Source organism: Schistocerca cancellata, chromosome 6 (genome assembly GCF_023864275.1).
Source record: "Schistocerca cancellata isolate TAMUIC-IGC-003103 chromosome 6, iqSchCanc2.1, whole genome shotgun sequence".
Taxonomy (NCBI): domain Eukaryota; kingdom Metazoa; phylum Arthropoda; class Insecta; order Orthoptera; family Acrididae; genus Schistocerca; species Schistocerca cancellata.
The window spans coordinates 285,219,977-285,240,055 of record NC_064631.1 but is presented as its reverse complement, the minus strand read 5'-3'; the positions used below and the strand labels follow the sequence as shown (position 1 = coordinate 285,240,055).

Sequence of the window (20,079 nt, the reverse complement as noted above, 5' to 3'; positions counted from 1 at the left end):
AGGGGGATGGGCATCTACCCCTTGGCATACATGGGGGAGTTAACAGCGCAGGCATTAGCAGAATGATCCCTGTGTGGTCAGGGGGCTACAACCAACATGGTACATGGCAACCCACCACAACGGATTGGCTACAGCACTGGATATCAGGTGCAAAGAAGTCCACGGTCATTGTCGGCGCAGAAATCGACACTGCATACTGCATGATGGAAAACTCACCCAGGAAGGTGTCCTCACGCAAGAGATGGAGAATGGGCTGGGCTGCAATGCGACGACGAGAAAGTGGGGTAAAGATCTCAATGCGCGATGGATATGATGCACCAAGGCGCCGTTCCCCAATTGGCCGCTCTTCGGGAAAATTATGAAGAATGAAGGTTAAACCCTACAGGGGACCATCACATAAAGGTGAAACGTGTGAAACTCCTTAAAGTCACCTCATACGACAGGCACGAATACCTCGGACCTATTCTAACCCCGGGAAGCATGTTACCAAACTCCACTGTTTACACAAAACTTGATCTGATCACACAAGATGAGCTCAGATAACTAAGTTATTATTTGAGTAATCTGATTGCCACTTGCAGAGCTTTATGACATGCTGACAGGTTGCAGATAAGTAGAGTATCAGCTTCAGAAAGTTATTCTTTCAGTAGATACAAGGCAATAAAGTATTGCCAAAATTTGGTATGACAAGATTTATGAGTCACTTTGATAGCACACTATGATCAATTTACCATAGTTTGACCTTTTGTTTTACGGCTAAGATATTGTACCCAAAAAGTTGAACAGGATCACAAAGTTTCAGTGCGGCAGGTCCCTTAGATCCTGAACAATGGTAAAACAAAGTTGATCATTTATTCATTTCATTGGCAGTGTCAAAAAACGAGCTTTTACGAAGAAATGGCTACTGGCCCCACCGTACTACTTATGAAGCTGTAATTTGGCAGGTCTATATATACATCTTGTAAAAATTTCATTGAAATTGGAGATGGTCAAGTGGGCACCCTAAGCCACTTGACATGGAATGACCCAAATGTATTGGATCTAAAGGCAACAAATACACCTATCCCCCACAGCGAATGTGGTACGAGTGCACAAAGGGCAGCAAGCATTAGAAAGATTTACCTGTTCCATATTTCTCCACGTTAAGCCTCTTGCTTTCACTGAAAAGTTCTCCTGCTATCATTTCATTGATCGACAAGAGATCTTCCACCCTGCGGGTGGTAGTGTAGCAAGGATTTTGGGATCCTCTCTGAGCTCATTCACTGTAATTGATTTCTCTCTCTCTCTCTCTCTTCTTGTAGTTTTGAATATATTGCATCCAGTGCCTGCAGTGTTCAGGCTTTGCTGCCATAGTACAGCGGAGGTCTTATAAAGGCGTAATCTGATGCACTTCTGGAATACAGAACTTTCATTACATTATTAATGAATCCCATTGTTTCTACGGACCTGATTTCTTTTTCAGGCACGTCCTATTTTCCAGCGCGAATTGTTTGTTGCCTAAAAGTGTGTTTTCACTCTTTGCTATTTTTTCAAAGAAATCGCACTTCATGCTTTGTATTTACTACAAGAGACCACAATTTTAGTTTTTTAGGGTTGATGTCTGTGCTGCATTTCTTGGATATAACCTGTAAATTTTGTACTGAATATTGTAGGTTCTCTGAAGACACTACAAGAGCCAAGTCATCTGCAAAAGTATGTTCAGTAATATGGAGCCAAATTGTAAGAAAAACATTATACCTTGAGTTATGGAATGAGGATGTAGTGTCTCGAGTATAGAAAAATAGTTGTCCAAGCTCTGGATGGTCACGTACCCAAAAGAACAGGTCATGATGGGTGGAACTTGCAAGGGTACAGTCCTGAAAAAGAATACCTAAGGAAATGGTGACTGCTGCACAATGATTTTAAAGCAACACACAGGTCTGTAGATAGAAATGAAGCAGGATATAATTTTTTACGAGCCGACAGGGGCGGGGTCTACTGATATACCAATGGGGCTATCACCACCACTGTGGGGCTAACATTTTCCTCGCGCTCCATACGCAGGAGGAGCCGCTGTATGGTACAACGGGAAGTATCCTCCTACATACACTTACAATGCTTCGCAAAGATTATACCCTCAGAGTGACTGTACTACGAAACCGTTCCATTTTAAAATTGCGCGAGAGCTTGATATCACAGGATAAGGCTGGTTCCAAAAAATTACAGTAATTTGTATCACAATCTGTCGCAAACAAAGAAGCAACTGCGGCCGCCAACAATAGTACCAACAACAATGTACCGAGTCACTAATTACAGCATTTCATTATTTCTGCAATATGAACTGAGCACTTTCCCCCTATCTTTACACCTTTCAACCGATTTTTTTGGCAAACCAATACTTACTTCAATCCATTTGGAATGTGACTCCACAGAATCACACGACAGTGCTATTACTTTCACGTTTCGCTTTTCGAATTCCGGCATAAGATTAGCCACGCGAGCTAATTCCGTAGTGCATACAGGAGTGAAATCTGCCGGATGGGAAAACAGAACACCCCATCTGCAACAGAAAACAGTACCGGCACCGTAATTACACAATAACAACAATGTTTTCGCTATAACTTCGTTATACTACATAGTTACTTACGAATCTCCAAGCCATTCATGGAACTGGATAGTTCCAATTGTGGTATTGACTTTAAAGTTAGGAAATTCGTCGCCCAAATTCACCATTTCTGATAGGTTTCACTGAATAACTACTGATAACACCAAATCTCACTTCTAATTTCCGCCTTTCACAATACACGGAATCTCGCAGATATTAGTATTTTCTTGTGTTTACGTGGTCAAAGAGTACTTGTTTTCGCATTCTGATCCTCCGAATAAAATAAGATAAAAATCAATAAGTTTGACACAGATTACTCCGTAACTATCAATTAAATTCTGGTTATTGTAAACGTAACGTGATAAAAATGAAAACAGAGAGGAAATATTACACAATTAGATTTAGATGTAATCCACTACAGTAAAAAATACATTTAAAAATATTCGAAATATTTGCATTAAATTAATTCGTATCAAACACGTACCTAGGGCATTATAGCGAGTAGAGGAAAATCAAATCTTAATAATTTTGCTAGGAACTGTCGCTGTGTTGCGTCTGCAATTTGCCGAAATAAACAAACACCGCAGATGTTGACGTACAGTACGATGGGATTAAATATGTGAAGGGGGCACAGGTCAGTTGTGACACTTTTGCCCTGTAGCTTGTGAGTTGCGTTTGTACGTACGTAGAAAATAACGATTATTTAAATTTTATAAGTTACGAATATTAATATACAGTAGAAAGAATACCGGTTTGAAAAGTTACGCGGAGTAGCAACTCATGTGTAACATATGCTACGTTTAAAATTGCGAATATATATGCATTAATACTATTACTATCACAGATTGTTGAAGTATGAATATTTATAGTAATTGTATATTATTTTCTTAGGGAACTGTACAAAATATGGTTTGTTGCAAACTGTGACATATGTCATGGAGTGTTCCGATGGAGTTTCTACGTGCTTTTCGCATGAACTGCCAGATAGTTCCTTATAACGTAGAATTATTTTTGTTTTCTTTCTGCTTTCATACCTGTAATATAACACAAAATTACGATTATTACAATACCTGAATGAATGTACACAGTGGTTTCCTTCCATAATAGGATGTTGTCCAAATGACGGAATTCTGGGATAAACAAATTGCAGTAGGCCTCCAGATTTTTTAGAGCTTTTTTAATTGAAACAAAGATTATCCTTGTAAAGTTTCTCCGAAACCACCCTTACCGTACATATGGTTTCCTCAAGCACGGAGACAGTTTGTATATCCAAAACTGATATCACATCTCTCAGCAGAATCATGAATTCATTGGCAGGAAAATTTGGAGACACACAGACATTCTCTGTGGTAGATTGGTAGTTTACACATCAAGTCAATGTTGTTACATGGACCATACATTTAAAAATATGGACTTGATGTAAAAATGAGAAAAATGTAATCTCACTGTTAAAAATTAGGGAGAATTTACTAATTTTAATTGACACTGTGCATAACAAAGCATTATAAAAAAAGACACTTTAGATAAGATCCATAGATAGAATTTTAGTAGCTTTCTTAATTAATCCCGTGAATACTCCTTTGTGTTGACTATCCACAAAATTGAAGATAAAATGAGTTTTAAGAGTTTCGCGAGTGAACACAAATGTTAAGCCAAAATCGCTATAATTCTATTGCCGGTTGGAGTGGCCGAGCAGTTCTAGGCGCTGCAGTCTGGAACAGCCTGACCGCAGGTTCAAATCCTGCTTCGGGCACGGATGTGTGTGATGTCCTTAGGTTAGTTAGGTTTAATTAGTTCCAAGTTCTAGGGGACTGATGACCTCAGAAGTTAAGTCACATAGTGCTCAGAGCCATTTGAACCATTTTTATAATTATATTAGATAGTAGAAAAGGAAGCCTTATGGTTGTGTAAAACTAGCTGAAAGTTCAAAGAAGATATAAGGGGAATAGGAATGTAGAGACAGAAAAGCTATGTCACAATATGGAGGAGAAAGAAAGTGAAGCAATACGACATGCTAAGAAAACCCCTGCATAGATTTAAAAGAACATAGAGTAATCGGGGTGAGGGGTGGAGTATAGAGGCTGTTTACGGGATGATCGAGGAAAGTACGGTAATTTGTGAATCTTGTTCAAATTTGTATTTAAGTAACAAAAGCCAAGCAAATTTGAATTTCTCATCCTAATTAATCTGTAAATGCAGACTTGTAATTCATACCAATAGTATTCTGAAGCACAGTATATTGCCTGTGACGAGTGCTGAAGTTCTTGCCAGCCTGTGGGTTGTATGTTAGTACAGGGTTGTTTGTTTCAGGCATTTGGTTTTTTCATAATTTGAGAGCTATACTCAATATGAGAAAGGTCTTCTTTTCCCAATAACAGCCCTTCTTCCACTTCCTCAGTTCTTTCATTTCTTTTTTCATCCTCTCATTTTATTCAACCAATGTATAATCTAAACTTATCATTTTCCGTTATAATTTTGCTGTCTTTTTTTTTTCGTAGGCTGTAACGTAACATAATTGTATCCCTACCTTTCTTTGTTGCACATAAGAAAATCATGATTTTTAACTACCTTTCATTAAAAAGTCCATTTAGCTGTTATCTCTTATATAGCTTATTTGAAAAATGTAGGCAAAGTGGCTATAAATTTGAAATTCCCTTAAATTATTTATCAACTGCATTATTTACACGTTTCACAGTACTGGCATAATATTAATATAGTCTTTGCATATACTTCTGAGGATTTGTTTTGTACAAGAACAATGACTTCACAGTATCATTTTAGATACTGTTGCTTGAAAAGAAGCAAAGTCATGTAGTTCAAGGTCATACAAGAGTATGTGATATCACTTCTGATTATTTTTCAATTAAAAACTGTGGCTATCAGATATGGGGAAGTTATTGTGTACCTGTGCTCTCTGAAAGTATTACTGCTGTAAACACTTTCGGTAACTATATATATATTTTTTTTCTTTGGTAGTTAACACTAATTGTGCTTAGGGCTGTTAAATGTAACCTAGTACACAAGAAGGAAACAATTACCTTGAGAAAAAAAAGCTGTTGCTTACACAATTATGATATGGCTTGAATGAAATAACTTTGTAATTGACAGAAAGCAGTAGCAGGAGGCAGTGTTGCTGGCGAAACTGTTGAACTCCCCCCCCCCCCCCCCCCCCCCCCCCCCGCCGACATGTCTGCTTGTGTCTGTGTATATGCGGATGGATACGTGTGTGTGTGCGCGCGCGAGTGTATACCTGTCCTTTTTTTCCCCTAAGGTAAGTCTTTCCGCTCCCGGGATTGGAATGACTCCTTACCCTCTCCCTTAAAACCCACATCCTTTCGTCTTTCCCTCTCCTTCCCTCTTTCCTGATGAAGCAACCGTTTGTTGCGAAAGCTTGAATTTTATATGTATGTTAGTTTTTGTTTGTCTATCGACCTGCCAGTGCTTTTGTTTGGTAAGTCTCATCATCTTTCTTTTTATATATATATATATATATATATATATATATATATATATATATGGTTATAATAGAAGGAAACATTCCACGAAGGAAAAATATATCTAAAAACAAAGATGATGTGACTTACCAAATAAAAGTGCTGGCAGGTCGACAGACACACAAACGTACACACAAAATTCAAGCTTTCGCAACAAACTGTTGCCTCATCAGGAAAGAGGGAAGGAGAGGGAAAGACGAAAGGATGTGGGTTTTAAGGGAGAGGGTAAGGAGTCATTCCAGTCCCGGGAGCGGAAAGACTTACCTTAAGGGGGAAAAAAGGACGGGTACTCACTCGCGCGCGCGCGCACACACACACATATCCATCCACACATATACAGACAGTCTGCTTGTGTCTGTATATGTGTGGATGGATATGTGTGTGTGTGCGAGTGAGTACCCGTCCTTTTTTCCCCCTAAGGTAAGTCTTTCCGCTCCCGGGACTGGAATGACTCCTTACCCTCTCCCTTAAAACCCACATCCTTTCGTCTTTCCCTCTCCTTCCCTCTTTCCTGATGAGGCAACAGTTTGTTGCGAAAGCTTGAATTTTGTGGGTATGTTTGTGTTCGTTTGTGTGTCTGTCGACCTGCCAGCACTTTCATTTGGTAAGTCACATCATCTTTGTTTTTTTATATATATATATATATATATATATATATATATATATATATATAATGCGAATGATGTGACTTACCAAATGAAAGTGCTGGCAGATCGACAGACACACAAAATTAAAGCTTTCGCAACAAACTGTTGCCTCATCAGAAAAGAGGGAAGGAGAGGGAAAGACGAAAGGATGTGGGTTTTAAGGGAGAGGGTAACACCAGTATATGACATAGGAGGCTCAAGTTATATGGGTCCCTACAACAAATGAATAATAATGGGCTTACCAAGAAGATCGTCTCATTGGTCAAAAGCTACAAGACGGGAAGCCTGTGGCTTAATGCAGAACTAAAGGCCTTGGATTCATCTGGGATCTCTGATCTTCAGGTAGATGATGTTTGAAATTTTGTGCTATGGCAGCGTCTTGGACCCCACCATCTAGAGTCCCTAAATGTCGGAAGCCCCTTTCACAGGAGAGGAAGGAGAAATTATCAGCAGGGCTTAAGAGATATCGAGAACGGAAGAGAGCATCAAAGAAGAACTAGTTATAAGCGCTCCTTAGTGCGCTTAAATCAATAAAAGTAATGAAGTTTGCTAGAAAAATATAAAAAAATTGAATTTGTTATCATGGAAATAAAACTAGAAAGGTGTCTTTTTGACCACTTTCGCTGTTCTAGTGATAACGTTGATAGTGATTAACAAAGAAACTCAAGACTTTCCATGCTTTGGCATGTGTCAGAGTTTCCTAATGCATAAGTGAAGCATGCTCCCAATGGTCTTAAAACACAATAAGTGTGAATAATGTAGTCAGTAACCAAAGGCAGAGCATACGTTTGGCAACACAACATTCAACTTAGGTGAATGGAGTGTCACTGTGTATTGGCGCAATGACTAACAACTCTCTTGATACTATTAATTAGTCACAGAAGGCTCAGTCTTGAATTATTTTTCATTTCCACAGTGCATTGTACCACCTGAAACATTGGAGCAGTAAAAGTGCTGGCTGGAGGAGTGAATAACCTACTTCTCTAACTTCTTTGCTTGCTGCCTCCACTGTTGATTCTCTTAAGCCGTCACTCTGTAAAAATTGGAAGATTCAGTCAAACAGCATGTTTACTTCAGCACTTGCATTCCAACCTCTGTAATCCTACAATATCATAGTGAAGTAGCAACAAGAACTACATTGTGTAGCATGAGTGAGGTGAGGTGAAGTGCATAGGTAGTAGATGTGTGAGTCAAGTATATTTTGCTATATAAACCATTTTAGTGACAAATGTCCCTTCGGTAACAGTCACTTCACTGATGCTACATGGACAAAATGACACTGTGATGAAAGTGTGCAATTATAGTCTCACACAATTACAGTCACAGACTGCAGGGAAAGCTTCTTCTCAAAAGCAAAAGATAGGATATGAGCCCCTCTGTGTCTTTGTCTTCGATGGGGACCTATCTCGCTGTTCCTTCTGAACAGTTGTAGCTGGCTCCTACCAATTTAGTTGCTGAAACATCAGTCACAGTTATTTCAACCAACATGTAAATAAATGCTATTTATCTTTTATTGGTAGTTTTATATTTACTCAAATACTATGGTATATTTCAAAGCAAACAGCTACCTGCATCTGTAAGAAGAGGATTATTTACTATACGCTACTTTTGGGCGTGCTGGTTTCTAGCAAACAGAGCTGCATGCCATGCAGTTAAGGATTGGATAAATAATTAAAGAAATTTCTGGGTGCTGAAATGGTCATCAAAAGTCTTGCTAGATCAACAAGTTAGTAGACACGCTAGAAAGCAGCTGCACAGTGACAATATTTTGTTTGAATCCCCCTTTGTGTTACTGCACTTGTTTCAGTTACATATATTAATAGTTCAAAGAGATCAGTATTATTATTAGAATATTTTTAGTCATCAAAAGAACACAGCATTTGTTTTCTTCACAATGTATATCATAAAAGGCATTTCACTAAACTGACCATAATGAAATGGGCAATAATTTTTCATTTCTTCCAGTATTTTCCAGATAGCTTATCATTATCATTTCAAAGATAATGATAAGTACATAACACAGAGTCCAAGTCTTTCTTCACACCAAGTTTCGCCTCTGCCCATATGTTTTTGATGGGCGAAAGCCTGGTGCGGGTTGAATACTCACATGACCTATAGTTAACTGAAGCGTGTTACCAGTGTACGATAGCATAAAGCTCAAAATGGGACTAAGTATGAGAGACAGACAGAGAAGCATCAGTTCTTTAAGTAATTTGAGAGTTCAGATTTGTTGGCGATTCTAGAGTATAGTGACAGACTGATTAACCCCCCCTATTATGCAACACTGTTTGTTTGGAAGTAAAGAAACCATTATGCACACAATATGCAATATTCCATTAGGTCGTGGTTGATAACAAAGTGCTGAAGGACACAATATAACTCGTCAGTTTCAACCAGTGACACTATCCACAAAGCAGCTATTTGTGAGCACTATGTAACCAATATAGCGATTATGACATTATATAATCATGTGCATTTTAACTACCAAAGCATTGAGGTCACCACAGGAATATGGATGTTTTGGTGAGGTTGTTCTGTAATGGCATGCTTTCGCAAGCCAAGCTGTTGAGTCCAGTTTTCGTCAAAATTTTGTCCAAAACATAGAATCAACAACTCAGATGAATATCCAAAAGCATGCCATTAGTCTTGCGAAGGAAACTTAGAAGAGAGGATATTCTTGTTATTGAGTTTGACGACATTGTATCAAACTGTCACATTCCAATCTACCCTAGACCTCAGTAGTTGTTACTCCACACCCTTCATTTAAAAATGTATCTTTTTGTTGGGATGCATGGAATGTCTTCACTAACTCTCAACCAGATTGCTGCCTTTCAACCTAACCTAGATCTCAAGCTACACTACAGTTTGGTCTACCAATAGAATCTTTAAAAAATAAATAAATAAAGTAGTGTGTAAATAAATGGTGGAAAGCAGTATATCAATAATCACAAACTTCACACCACAACCATTGATAGCATACCTGCTGCCAAGAGATATGGCTGCCTTCTTCGAAATATTTGTAATCATCACTTTGTAAGCACTGTATATCATGTGTCCACATGTTACAGCAGGTGTAGTGTGTTACTGGTTTGCAACTGCTCTGCCCTTCTCACAGTGTTCTACGCAGCAGTCTTCAGGCTATTAGCATAATTTTACTCTGGGCAGCAATGACATTGAGTGTTGTCCATGCGCCATGAATTTCCATAAGTTTTTGATCTGTTGCCCACAAAATCTGTACACTTCATTGTTGAAGTAAGTTTCCTGCTGATGCAACATTTAGCTCTTTTAATAATGAATAACACTTTCCACTATTGGAATGATACTGATGAATCAGGTTTGCATTAATCCCAGATTTCGACTGCATAGGTGCAATCTTTTTCCACAAGGTACGGTCTGTCTGGAGGTGAGTTTAACTATCTTGCTGGAGGACTTCCATGTTAGAAATGCAAAATTTGATCTTGAAGACAAGGTGCTTCATCAGCTTTAGACATAAGAAAATTGACATAGTTAGTCATTCATATCAAAAGGAAAATTCAGTTGAGAAAACTTGTAAATTGAGACAAATTAACTGGCAATACTTAGCTTATCAGATGAAATACATAGTACTGCCTTAAGATATACATCAAGTAAGTGACAGCACTATCCTAGCATTCAGATCTATTAGTTGCTTCCTCAAGGAGGAGAGAAAGACAGGCTTTAGAAGGTTAAAAATGAAGGGCAGGTCACTCATACCCCTGTATTAGAGAATCGTAATGTTATCACTTTTACTTTTTTACATGTCTATCAGGAGTACTAAATATTTTGTTTCTGGAAGGTAAATACTGGCCTGCAATTCTCTCTCACCCGTATCCATTCAGTAGACAAGAAAAAAATTTAAGTTGTTTGTATAACATAATTAAAGAATGACACAGTACTTTTAAATTTCTCATCACGTTTCAAAAAATCTGTTGCAGGTTCACAGAGCTGCTGAAGGATGCTGAAAATTCTTCAGAATATGAATGCAATGAACAACATGGTAATTATTTATTTGCCTATGAAAGACTTTTAATCTTGGTGTCAATTATATTAATTTGAAGTCTTTGCTCTTTGATGGCCGAACTTAAAACATTTCCCAACAAAAACATGCTGTTATTGGTAGTACATAAATGTGAATGTAGAAAGATCCACACAGAAACAAATGATGTATGTAAGTAAGAGATAGTAAACAAGAAAGGAAAAGTAACAATAAAGCACGTAAAAATGAACACAAATTATAAGTAAGAGGTACAGAAGGCAGCAGTAGCAGGTGTAAACAAACACTCGTGAAAGGAACAAGAAGCAGCTAATGCATATGCGAGGAAGCGGCTAGAAGAGTTTGAAAGAAGAACCTGACACTACCAATGCCAGCAATTGTTAAATTTTTGTTTGGGAATAGAGAATAAATGATCTGGTGTATGCTCTTTCAAAATTATAAAGTTGTTTTGTATTTTTATAATGATGCAAAAATTTAAACAAATGACAAAGTGATTGTTATCCACATCTGTGCAAGAGTTTGTTACAGAACTCTGGAAAGAGATTTGTGTATGCATGAATATATATTTGATATAAATAATGAATTAGGATAACAACTTTGCAGGTAATCTGATTTCTTGTAATCCGGCTTTTGTAGACATTTGACTTTTCAGATTTTTTGGTGTATTTTAGTCCCAGGCAAATTTCTATCAGCAGCATGAGGAACAGGAGTTTGAACAGGTTTTAAGACTACTATGTGTCAGTTTAGAAGTGCCAAAAAAATAAAACACTGCCAATCCAGACACAAATGTACTGATAACAGAGGCTACACACTGATAAGTTAGAACATTATGATCAGACATACCGGTATATTGTGGAATATATCATAGCTAGGTTCCATGGTAGGGTATGCAGTATTGTAAGAGAGTAGGGTTCCCATAACATGTTAGAAGCAAAATCAGGATATTTTCAAAATAATATAGAAAATTTCTAAGACAAGTGAGTAAAAATCAGGACATAGTTATGTTTTTTTGTGACAACATTGTCCCTTAGTGGAGCTTGTTGCCAATGGTCAATGTCAGTATTGAAACCAGCAATAATATTCATCAGTATAACAACACACTGCCCCGTAATCACCCTAATGGCAACACAGCAAGGACTGAGGTATTCAGCTGTAAATATCCTACACTAATTGGTCAGTTATATAAGGAATTTAATAGAAAATACAATTAACTTCAAACACAAAATAAAAAAATTTTGTCACACGTGCGCACCCACAGTCTCCGGCTGCCAAGGCCAGATTGAGCAGCAACACATGATGGGAGAAGCAACCAGATGTTGCAGGCGAGTAGAAGACTGGGTAGAGATAGCAGAGTAGAGGTGGGTGACATTAAAGTGCTGCTTGTGGGAGCATACAGGGATGAGGTAGGGAGATGGTAAGGCAGCTAGGTGCAATCCGGCAGTTAGGGGGAGGTTGGGGGGGGGGGGGGGCGGCAGCTGAGAAGGAGAGAAGTAATACGAATGCAGGTGTGGTTATAGAATAGAGGGCTGTGTAGCTCTGGAATAGGAATAGGGAAGGACAATGACTAGTCCTCCTCGTTACGGCCACGACTCAGTTGCCTCTCCCTTCATGCGTTGTTGCTCACAACCAGAGACTGTGTGTGTGTGTGTGTGTGTGTGTGTGTGTGTGTGTGTGTGTGAGAGAGAGAGAGAGAGAGAGAGAGAGAGAGAGAGAGATGGAGGCCTTTTTGGCCGAAAGATTACTTGCTGACAGTCTTTTTGTTGTGCCTGTCTGCTGCTCAGCATCTCTGCTGTATGGTGAGTAGCAACTATCCTTTTCATAACACTGTCATTATTCCACCCTGGATTTTCCATTGTTCATTTAAGACCTCAGTTACAGTTGCTCTCTTATTTCCAGTAAGACAAATACTGTTGAAGATACGTATCAAGCTTGAAAGGGACTAGAGAAGATGGCAAGGGAGAGATGATTTTAGAAGAAATATTCTTTTGAATGAGACACTTCTCAAGGGGCAGCAAGTAATATTCTGAATCTTAAATAACATCAGTAACCGATCTGAACACTGACAAAATAGAGAACCATCTGCTTCTCCTGTGACTGAGATATCTCTTTTATTGTGTTTAGTAAAGTCACAAAATGGTTGTAGTTTCTCAACATATGCAGCATAAATATGGAAACATTGATAGATTTATCCAATGATCAGTTTATTTTAATGTGTAGCAGTCAGCCACTGTCAGGACAGTATCATGCACAATTGGAGAGAGGCATCATATATGTGTTAGTTTAGTTGTGCTCCTTCCTTGAAACGTATGATAAAAATTTGCTTAAATTTTGCTTTTATTTCTTCTGTAATTAGTATTTGTGCTACTACTGGACTTTATCAGGACATTCAGGACATCTAAGACACAGGAAGTAGAACATTCTGAACTTCCATCAGCACAGTTCACAAACTCCATTACCCAAATTTGAACCTTTTTTTGGACGCTGTAATGTTACAAGCAAAGGAAACAATTTGAAACACACATGGCTGGAAGAATTGCTCATTAATGATAGGATTGTGATTCTTTAAGGGCCTTAATTAGTTTTTTGCAGCAGTTGGTGCACTTAAATTTGTGGTAATTGATAATTAATGTTGTTTTCAATTGTGAGCATGAAAACTGACTCAGTAGTGCTTCAATTACTTCAGTGGTGTAATCCCCCCCCTCCTTTGAAGTATGTAGATATAGTTAGTATGTAGATATAGTTGAAAGCTTGGGAATCATGTCTAACACTGACATATGACTAACATGTACCTTCTCCATTAGTAAGTCAACCAAAATGTGACGGTCTTAAAGCACAAGGACTTTGACTTTGGGGCAGTCTCTGGTTTCTTGTTGAGAGTTAAGTTTTTGGCTTATCTTTGGGTTTCTTGTTCACATTTGAAAATGACTGTTACGTAACTGGAATTTTGTGCTATGGAGTGAGGTCAGCCACGGTGTGCAAAACTGCACTCGTGCACAATGTGCTGCATGCTTGTGGTCTGAGGATTGGCCTGTCTCAGCAATACTTGGTGCATCTTGGCTTTGCTAGGTCCTTCTTCGAACTGCTAAATATAACGCAACATATTGTTTAGCAGTGCAATGCGACACTTTCTTTCAGCATTTTTTGGCCGGCGTGACTCTTTTCAGTTCTACAAAAGGAGACAGTCTAGCAACTTATCTTCGCAATCCTTAAAAAATGAATGGGAATCAAAGAGGAGAAAGTTAAGAATTCTCAATACCTCTTATGTAGTCATATAACAGATGGATATCACAAATTTGCAATGAATCTGCTTTACAACACCACACAGCAAGAATTTAAAGATTTAGTTGACAATGAAAGAGCCAAAAATTACAGTAATTGACATACACAATTTTTATGGGATTAATTATCCTGTACTTTGTGCTAAATTTGCTGGTATGAAACATACAATAGAATTGCTGGTGTGAATAATAAATTTTGTCACCGTAAACATTATTACATTGTCAGTTGCAATAGTTTTTGCTGGAACTGAAGAAGAGTATTGAATCATTATGTATTACTGTGCAGTAATGTTTGTTAAGTGAAGGAACAGTTTTTCTATTTAATACTTGCTATTGTTTAATCCTGATGGAAAAAGGAAATAAAGTACGAAAGTTAAAAGATCCAGAGTGGATTACAGACCTTACATTTTAAAATGAGTTGACTGCAGACTGCCCTCAGTAAGACATTACAAGGCAAGAAGCAACTCAATTCCGATTTCAAGGGGAAAGTGAGCGCATTTAAAAGGAGAATTGCATTTTGGAAAATACAATGTCTTACAAAAAACATTGTCAAGTTCACTAAGCTCACACTAGTTTGGCAGTATTGCCATGAGAAGCACGGGACTTTTAATTTACTTTGTACCTAAAATGTTAATCAAGACTATGATTGTCTTTTTTGTTTCTTCCCACGGTCAGAAACTATTCTTAGGTGTGAGACATAACTGTGCTAGTAATTTTAGATGTAATGTCTTTTGTAACAACTTTTGTACTGATTGTACTGATTGCACTGTTTGTAATAACACTCTTTATACTGTACAAAATTGTTGAGGTTTTCCCAGCCACATTGATGTATTATCAGCTGACTTCTGTCTGGTTCTTCAGCCAATGTTGAACAAATAAATAAGTACATAAAAATTACATTTTGCCCGCATGAGAGGCTGTCATTGTCAAAAATTCACACTTCTTAAGGCATTGGTGTTGGTGAAGCATCAGTAAAATAGTTAAAACAAACATCAGCCAAAGAAGCAGAGACAAAAGCCAACAGACATTAAGTCTTTAAACTGTATTGATTGTGTTTTTGCCAGATTTAATTTTAATCCATTTAAATGAAACAGATTGTCTAAGTTGTTTGACATCCAAGGAAATTTGATTTGCGGTTTCATTTCCAATGAATATTACTCTGTTTGTAATAAACATGCAGCTGATATAAATTAATCAAACTTTCCCTATTTAACACATCATAACATGGAAGCTAATTGCTGTACGAATACCAAACTTGGTAACATTTACGTCCAGAGTATGGGGTACAGGATTTCCATGCGTCACAGTGCCACCATCCAGTTCCAACTATGGCCACCAGGTGCCGTGATGTATCATCATGATTCATAGTCTCGCACACCTGACCAGTCGCAGTGCACCTGTTGACATGTCAACATGAGCTTGGACAAAAGGAGCAGTGCATTATTGATGAAGCTGCACTTCGAGAATATTGCCGGCTGAATGGATCTTCTTCCATCTGCTATTCGGAGCATGATGAAGTAGTTCAAATCCACTGGAGAACTGGGCATTGCTCTGGGAAGAGGCCACCGACCCATTTATGATCTCGCTGCTGCTATGGCAGACAACGCTGTGTACAATTCCCGATTGTCAGGCAGTGTGTGTGCTGTGTCACAACTGTTGAACATCTCATGGTCCACTACTTGGAGGTTGCTTCAAACCATTCTCAAATGGTATCCTTACAAGGTCCATATCGTACAGCAGCTTGCACCAGAGGATGTTTGACGACTTGTTGACTTTTCTCTTCTCTGTCTCGCCAGGATTGAAGTTGATGAGGGCTCGCCCTGGGCCATCATATGGACAGCCAGCCAGCTCATTTTTATTTGACGGGCGAGGTGAACACACAGCAATGCTGAGTTTAGGGATCTTTACCTCCAGTCACTGTGCATGAAGTTCCTCTGTATGGTGAACATGTCACTGTATGATGTGGCTTCATGGCTGTGTTCATCTTTGGCCCGTTCTTTTTTGAACAATTTGGCACTAAAGGACCAAAGACATGTATTGTGACTGGCCAGTGTTACTGCGATATGCTTCACCAGCATGCCATACCCACCCTACAACAGTTTTAGTGTGATTTGGGACCCCACCACATGCACATTGCTTGTGAAGTTCAGCTGCTTCTCCGAAAAACCTATGGAAATGATTGAATTGTGAGCCGATCATTTCCAAATGCTTGGCCAGCATGGTCACCTGATCTCATTCCCTGCAATTTCTGGTTGTGGGGTACCTGAATGACAGGGTTTACCAGGGGAACATTCACACATGTACTAATCTGAAGCACAGCATATCAAGAGAAGTAGCCAGCATGCCTACAGACATGCTTCAGACTGCTGTGCAGAATGCAATCCTGTGCTTTCAGACTCTTCTGGGCACTGATGGGCTCCATGTTGAGCCCCTTTTGTAGCGGTAATGGTACCGGTATGTAATGGTATGATGTACAATAGCAGCACATTAAAAGTGTTTCAATTGAATTTATTCTGCATTATCTCTCTTCCCCATGTCCTTGACATTAATGCTATCAAGTCTGGTACTCATATGGTAATTAGTTTCCGTGTTATAATGTGTTAAATAGGGAAAATTTAGTTATAACCACCAGGTATTTGTGACATGTTGGCTTCATCTTTTAATTATACTACATTGTTCTGTGGCTGTCTTACTATGGTAAATGTTTATTTCTTTTCAGGCTATGAGAATATCAGACAATATGCTGCATCAAAAGAAATATGGGTTTCTTAGCTTTCCATTGCAACATCACCATAATCACATTAGGAGGAATCTGGTTTCTGCTCCTGCAGCACTTCCTCATCTGCCGGTTCCTGCTTTGCAGCAAACAATGGAAAAGTACCTGAGGTATGGCAGACAGTTTCATAAAAGTGCGTAGTACGTTCTGGATGCATTGATTTATGTGTGCAGTTGAGTAGGATTGGTTTTGATCTTACCTCAGAAATCAACTGTCACCTTCTGTGCCATTAGGCTGTATAATTTCAATAGTTTAAACTCTGTTTTGATTGTCCCCTTATAAACATAGTGAAGGTTGAGGTTGTTACTTAATTAGCAAAATATTAAATTTGGTTCATCCACACATACTGGTAATAAATGACACATCTTGAGAAGCAGATCTCATCCTCAGGATAAGTATTAAGAGCTTAACAAATGTTTGATGCTGAAATGTCAGATTATATAGTCTGCATCTTGCATTAAAATCAGTTCTGTTTATGCCCCACTAACTCTGTTAGATCCATTCGCCTGTATCTTTGTACGAAACATCAGATTCAAGTGTCGCAGTTGCCTCTCCCCCCTCCCATCTCCACTCACCCCACAAAATCTTGGTTGTGGTAACACACCTGTTGCATAACCTGATGTCTAGAAGACATTGGAAGGTGACAATTTGGTTGTGAGATGGTAAAGCCAATGAATGTGAATACAAAAGAATTGTAAAATAACAAATTGATCTGTAGTCCGGCCAGAAGTCTGCATTTATTCCATATTTAACACACTTTTCATTGTAAATTACTTAATCTATGTAGTATGGAAAAAATAGATTGCTAGTTATTACATTGAGGAGCTACTGAGTTGCAGATAGGCACAATGAAAAAGGCTGATAAAATATTTAAGCTTTCTGAGAAAGTCCTTCTTCCAAAATAGAAAATACACACGTTTTCACAAGCACAACTCCCTCCCCACCCTCTGTCCACCAGTGGCCACGTGTATGAGAGTTGAGTGTAACTCCTGGTCAGTGTTCTCTCTTCCCTTCTAGCAAAATTCTGGTATCACAGGCCCCCTGACATATTTAGTGCAGGCCCCCTGACAAACCTAAAACCTATTGTGCAAGCCATCAATACACTGAAACTACTAACTGTTATTGCACCATCAATGCATACATCTTTTACATATTGTGGGGCTATAGACTATCAATAAGTTTAAAGATGTCTTGAAATTTATTATTATTATTTATTATTTTCACAAAACTTTTTTTATGAAGGTATTTGAACCACTTATAATGGTGCCATTTAAAATGTTCTCACATTTTCTACTATGCAAAAGGATTCGTAGCTTTTCAAACTGATCCAAGCTTAAATTTTTTAAAAGAGAACGTCAAACTAAACCCATAGTTAAGGAATAATGTAACCTTCAAGAGAGAACTACATTGGAAAAAGGTACACAAACTCACAGTAAATAACCAGAGGCTCTGTTGATTCTGTGATTATGGCTACAAATTTCTGCTCCTGCCTTGTATGGTGGAGAAAGATTCCAGTTGATATGTGCACTGCACCAGGGAAGCAACTACTCGGGTAGCAGATTACATGTGTAAAGCACATGGTGTTCTTTAAATGCTAAGCGATAGTTTGTGATCCTTTTATGAATTCACTCCAGTCATTACACGGAGAGTGAAATCAGATCATGTAGAAAGTAAAGACACTTTGATTTTTAACAGTAAATGGAGAAAGCATCTCTAACCCAGTCCCTGAATTGCCCATCCTCCAGGAAAGCTATCACACTCAAACTACACATGGAACTGAGAGTTGGATGAAACCTTAAGTAGAAAGCTGAAAAATATTTAATGAGGCAGGGTACAGGTATTGAAAACACAGCCTAGACATCAAAGCATGGGAAGTACTCAATGCAATCGACAAAAATGTGTATAGAGTCCGATACTGATTCTGATTCCGAGGTTCCCTGGTTTTGAGTATCGAGCCTATGCGAACACAAATTAATCGGTGACTATTTTTACTACCCACATGATTCTGTGGTAACAGTTGTAGAAGCATTTACAGAAAGTCTGTGCTCAGTAGTGCGGAGGTACCTTTATCGTGCAGTATTAGTTGGAGGTGACTTGAACCTATGAATTATAGACTGGGATGTCTGTGGGTTTACAGCAGGCAGTAAGGACCAACATTCCTGCAAAATAGTTCCTATTGCTTAGTGTGGGGACTGTCTTGAGCAATTAGTTCAACAACACATATCCAGCGGAAATATTTTAAATCCCGCTGCTAACAACAAGTGTGTGTTTGGAGTAGTTAATATCTCCATCAAGAGGGTTAGAAGAGTTCCTCTGCTGGAATGAGCAGCAGATAAGCAGTTGTTAGCATCCTCCTTAAACAATGAGAGGACATCATTTAGTTCCAGTATGATAATTGTAGAGGAATTGTGGGCAAAGTTTAAACTGACTATCTTGCTGTAGAGGGGCATGTGCTGAGTAAGTGGATTAATCTTTTTACTGCTACACAGATCCTTCCTACAAACCATGCCAAGTGCTGTGTCATTATCGCCTGTGCTGGTAGCCATCTGTGTGGGACCATTTCACGTGTGCTGAATTCCCCGGGCGGACCTCCTAGTGCTGTGCTACATATTTGGAGCATAACTTGCAAGCTAAATGCTGTAAAATCCATGCATGCACTCTGTCCCATTCTGTGCTCTTGGTGCATACTAACACAATAGAAATGAAGGTGGTGGTATTTGTCGCAGTAGACAAGAAACTCAGATCCACCAAGATAAAAATTGAAGCTGTATGTGAGACTGTTGGGCAAGACTCAGTACCAGGGGTGGGCATAAAATGATGACTGGATTCTTCTATTGCCCACCATATCACCTAATGTAACAGAAAATTTAGAGAAAATCTGAGTTTGCTTGTACGTAAGTTCTCCACTCATACTGTAATTGTGTCCAAAAGAACAGACACCACGCGTCCATATAATTGATTCATCTAGACAGGCAATAGATCCACCTTCTTCAATGTGGATGCAAAAGTACGTCTGACCTCATACGGGAATCTCCAAGTAGTGAGCATGGAGGAAATGGTCAGGGACAGCAGACAGATGGCACTTGGTGGGAATGTAGGATGACTGTGAGGTATGCAGATAGGGTCTGTGGAGTTGTGGTAACACTGTGTCCCAGATGACACTGTGGATAATGCACCTGCCTGTTAAGCAGAAGATCCCAGAGTTCGAATGTCTGTCCAGTACACATTATCACTTGTCACCGTTGATTCTGTATAACGTCTCAGTGCAGCTGACATCAATCATCCCTG

General features: G+C 38.8%; 2 protein-coding genes across 5 annotated transcripts in view; one reads left to right on the top strand and one right to left on the bottom strand.

Moving 5' to 3' along the window:
* Positions 1 to 2,855, bottom strand: part of LOC126088529 (peroxiredoxin-6) — a 65,013-nt gene extending 62,158 nt beyond the window's left edge. The window contains exons 1-2 of the mRNA XM_049906696.1: positions 2,627 to 2,855; positions 2,383 to 2,539 (exon numbers count right to left, since the gene is read on the bottom strand). Of these exons, the coding sequence (XP_049762653.1) occupies positions 2,383 to 2,539; positions 2,627 to 2,712 (243 nt within the window). The 5' untranslated portion in view covers positions 2,713 to 2,855. The remainder of the gene's footprint in view (positions 1 to 2,382; positions 2,540 to 2,626) is intronic.
* Positions 2,856 to 3,123: 268 nt separating this feature from the next.
* LOC126088527 (carnitine O-acetyltransferase-like) overlaps positions 3,124 to 20,079 on the top strand; it is an 82,171-nt gene continuing 65,215 nt past the window's right edge. Inside the window, exons 1-3 of one of the 4 annotated variants that reach the window (XM_049906693.1) lie at positions 3,124 to 3,218; positions 10,679 to 10,740; positions 16,735 to 16,901. In XM_049906693.1, coding sequence (XP_049762650.1) covers positions 10,699 to 10,740; positions 16,735 to 16,901 — 209 coding nt within the window. In that variant the 5' untranslated portion in view covers positions 3,124 to 3,218; positions 10,679 to 10,698. Of the gene's footprint in view, positions 3,266 to 10,678; positions 10,741 to 16,734; positions 16,902 to 20,079 lie in introns of all 4 variants that reach the window. The other 3 variants (XM_049906694.1, XM_049906692.1, XM_049906695.1) reach the window with 3 other exon arrangements.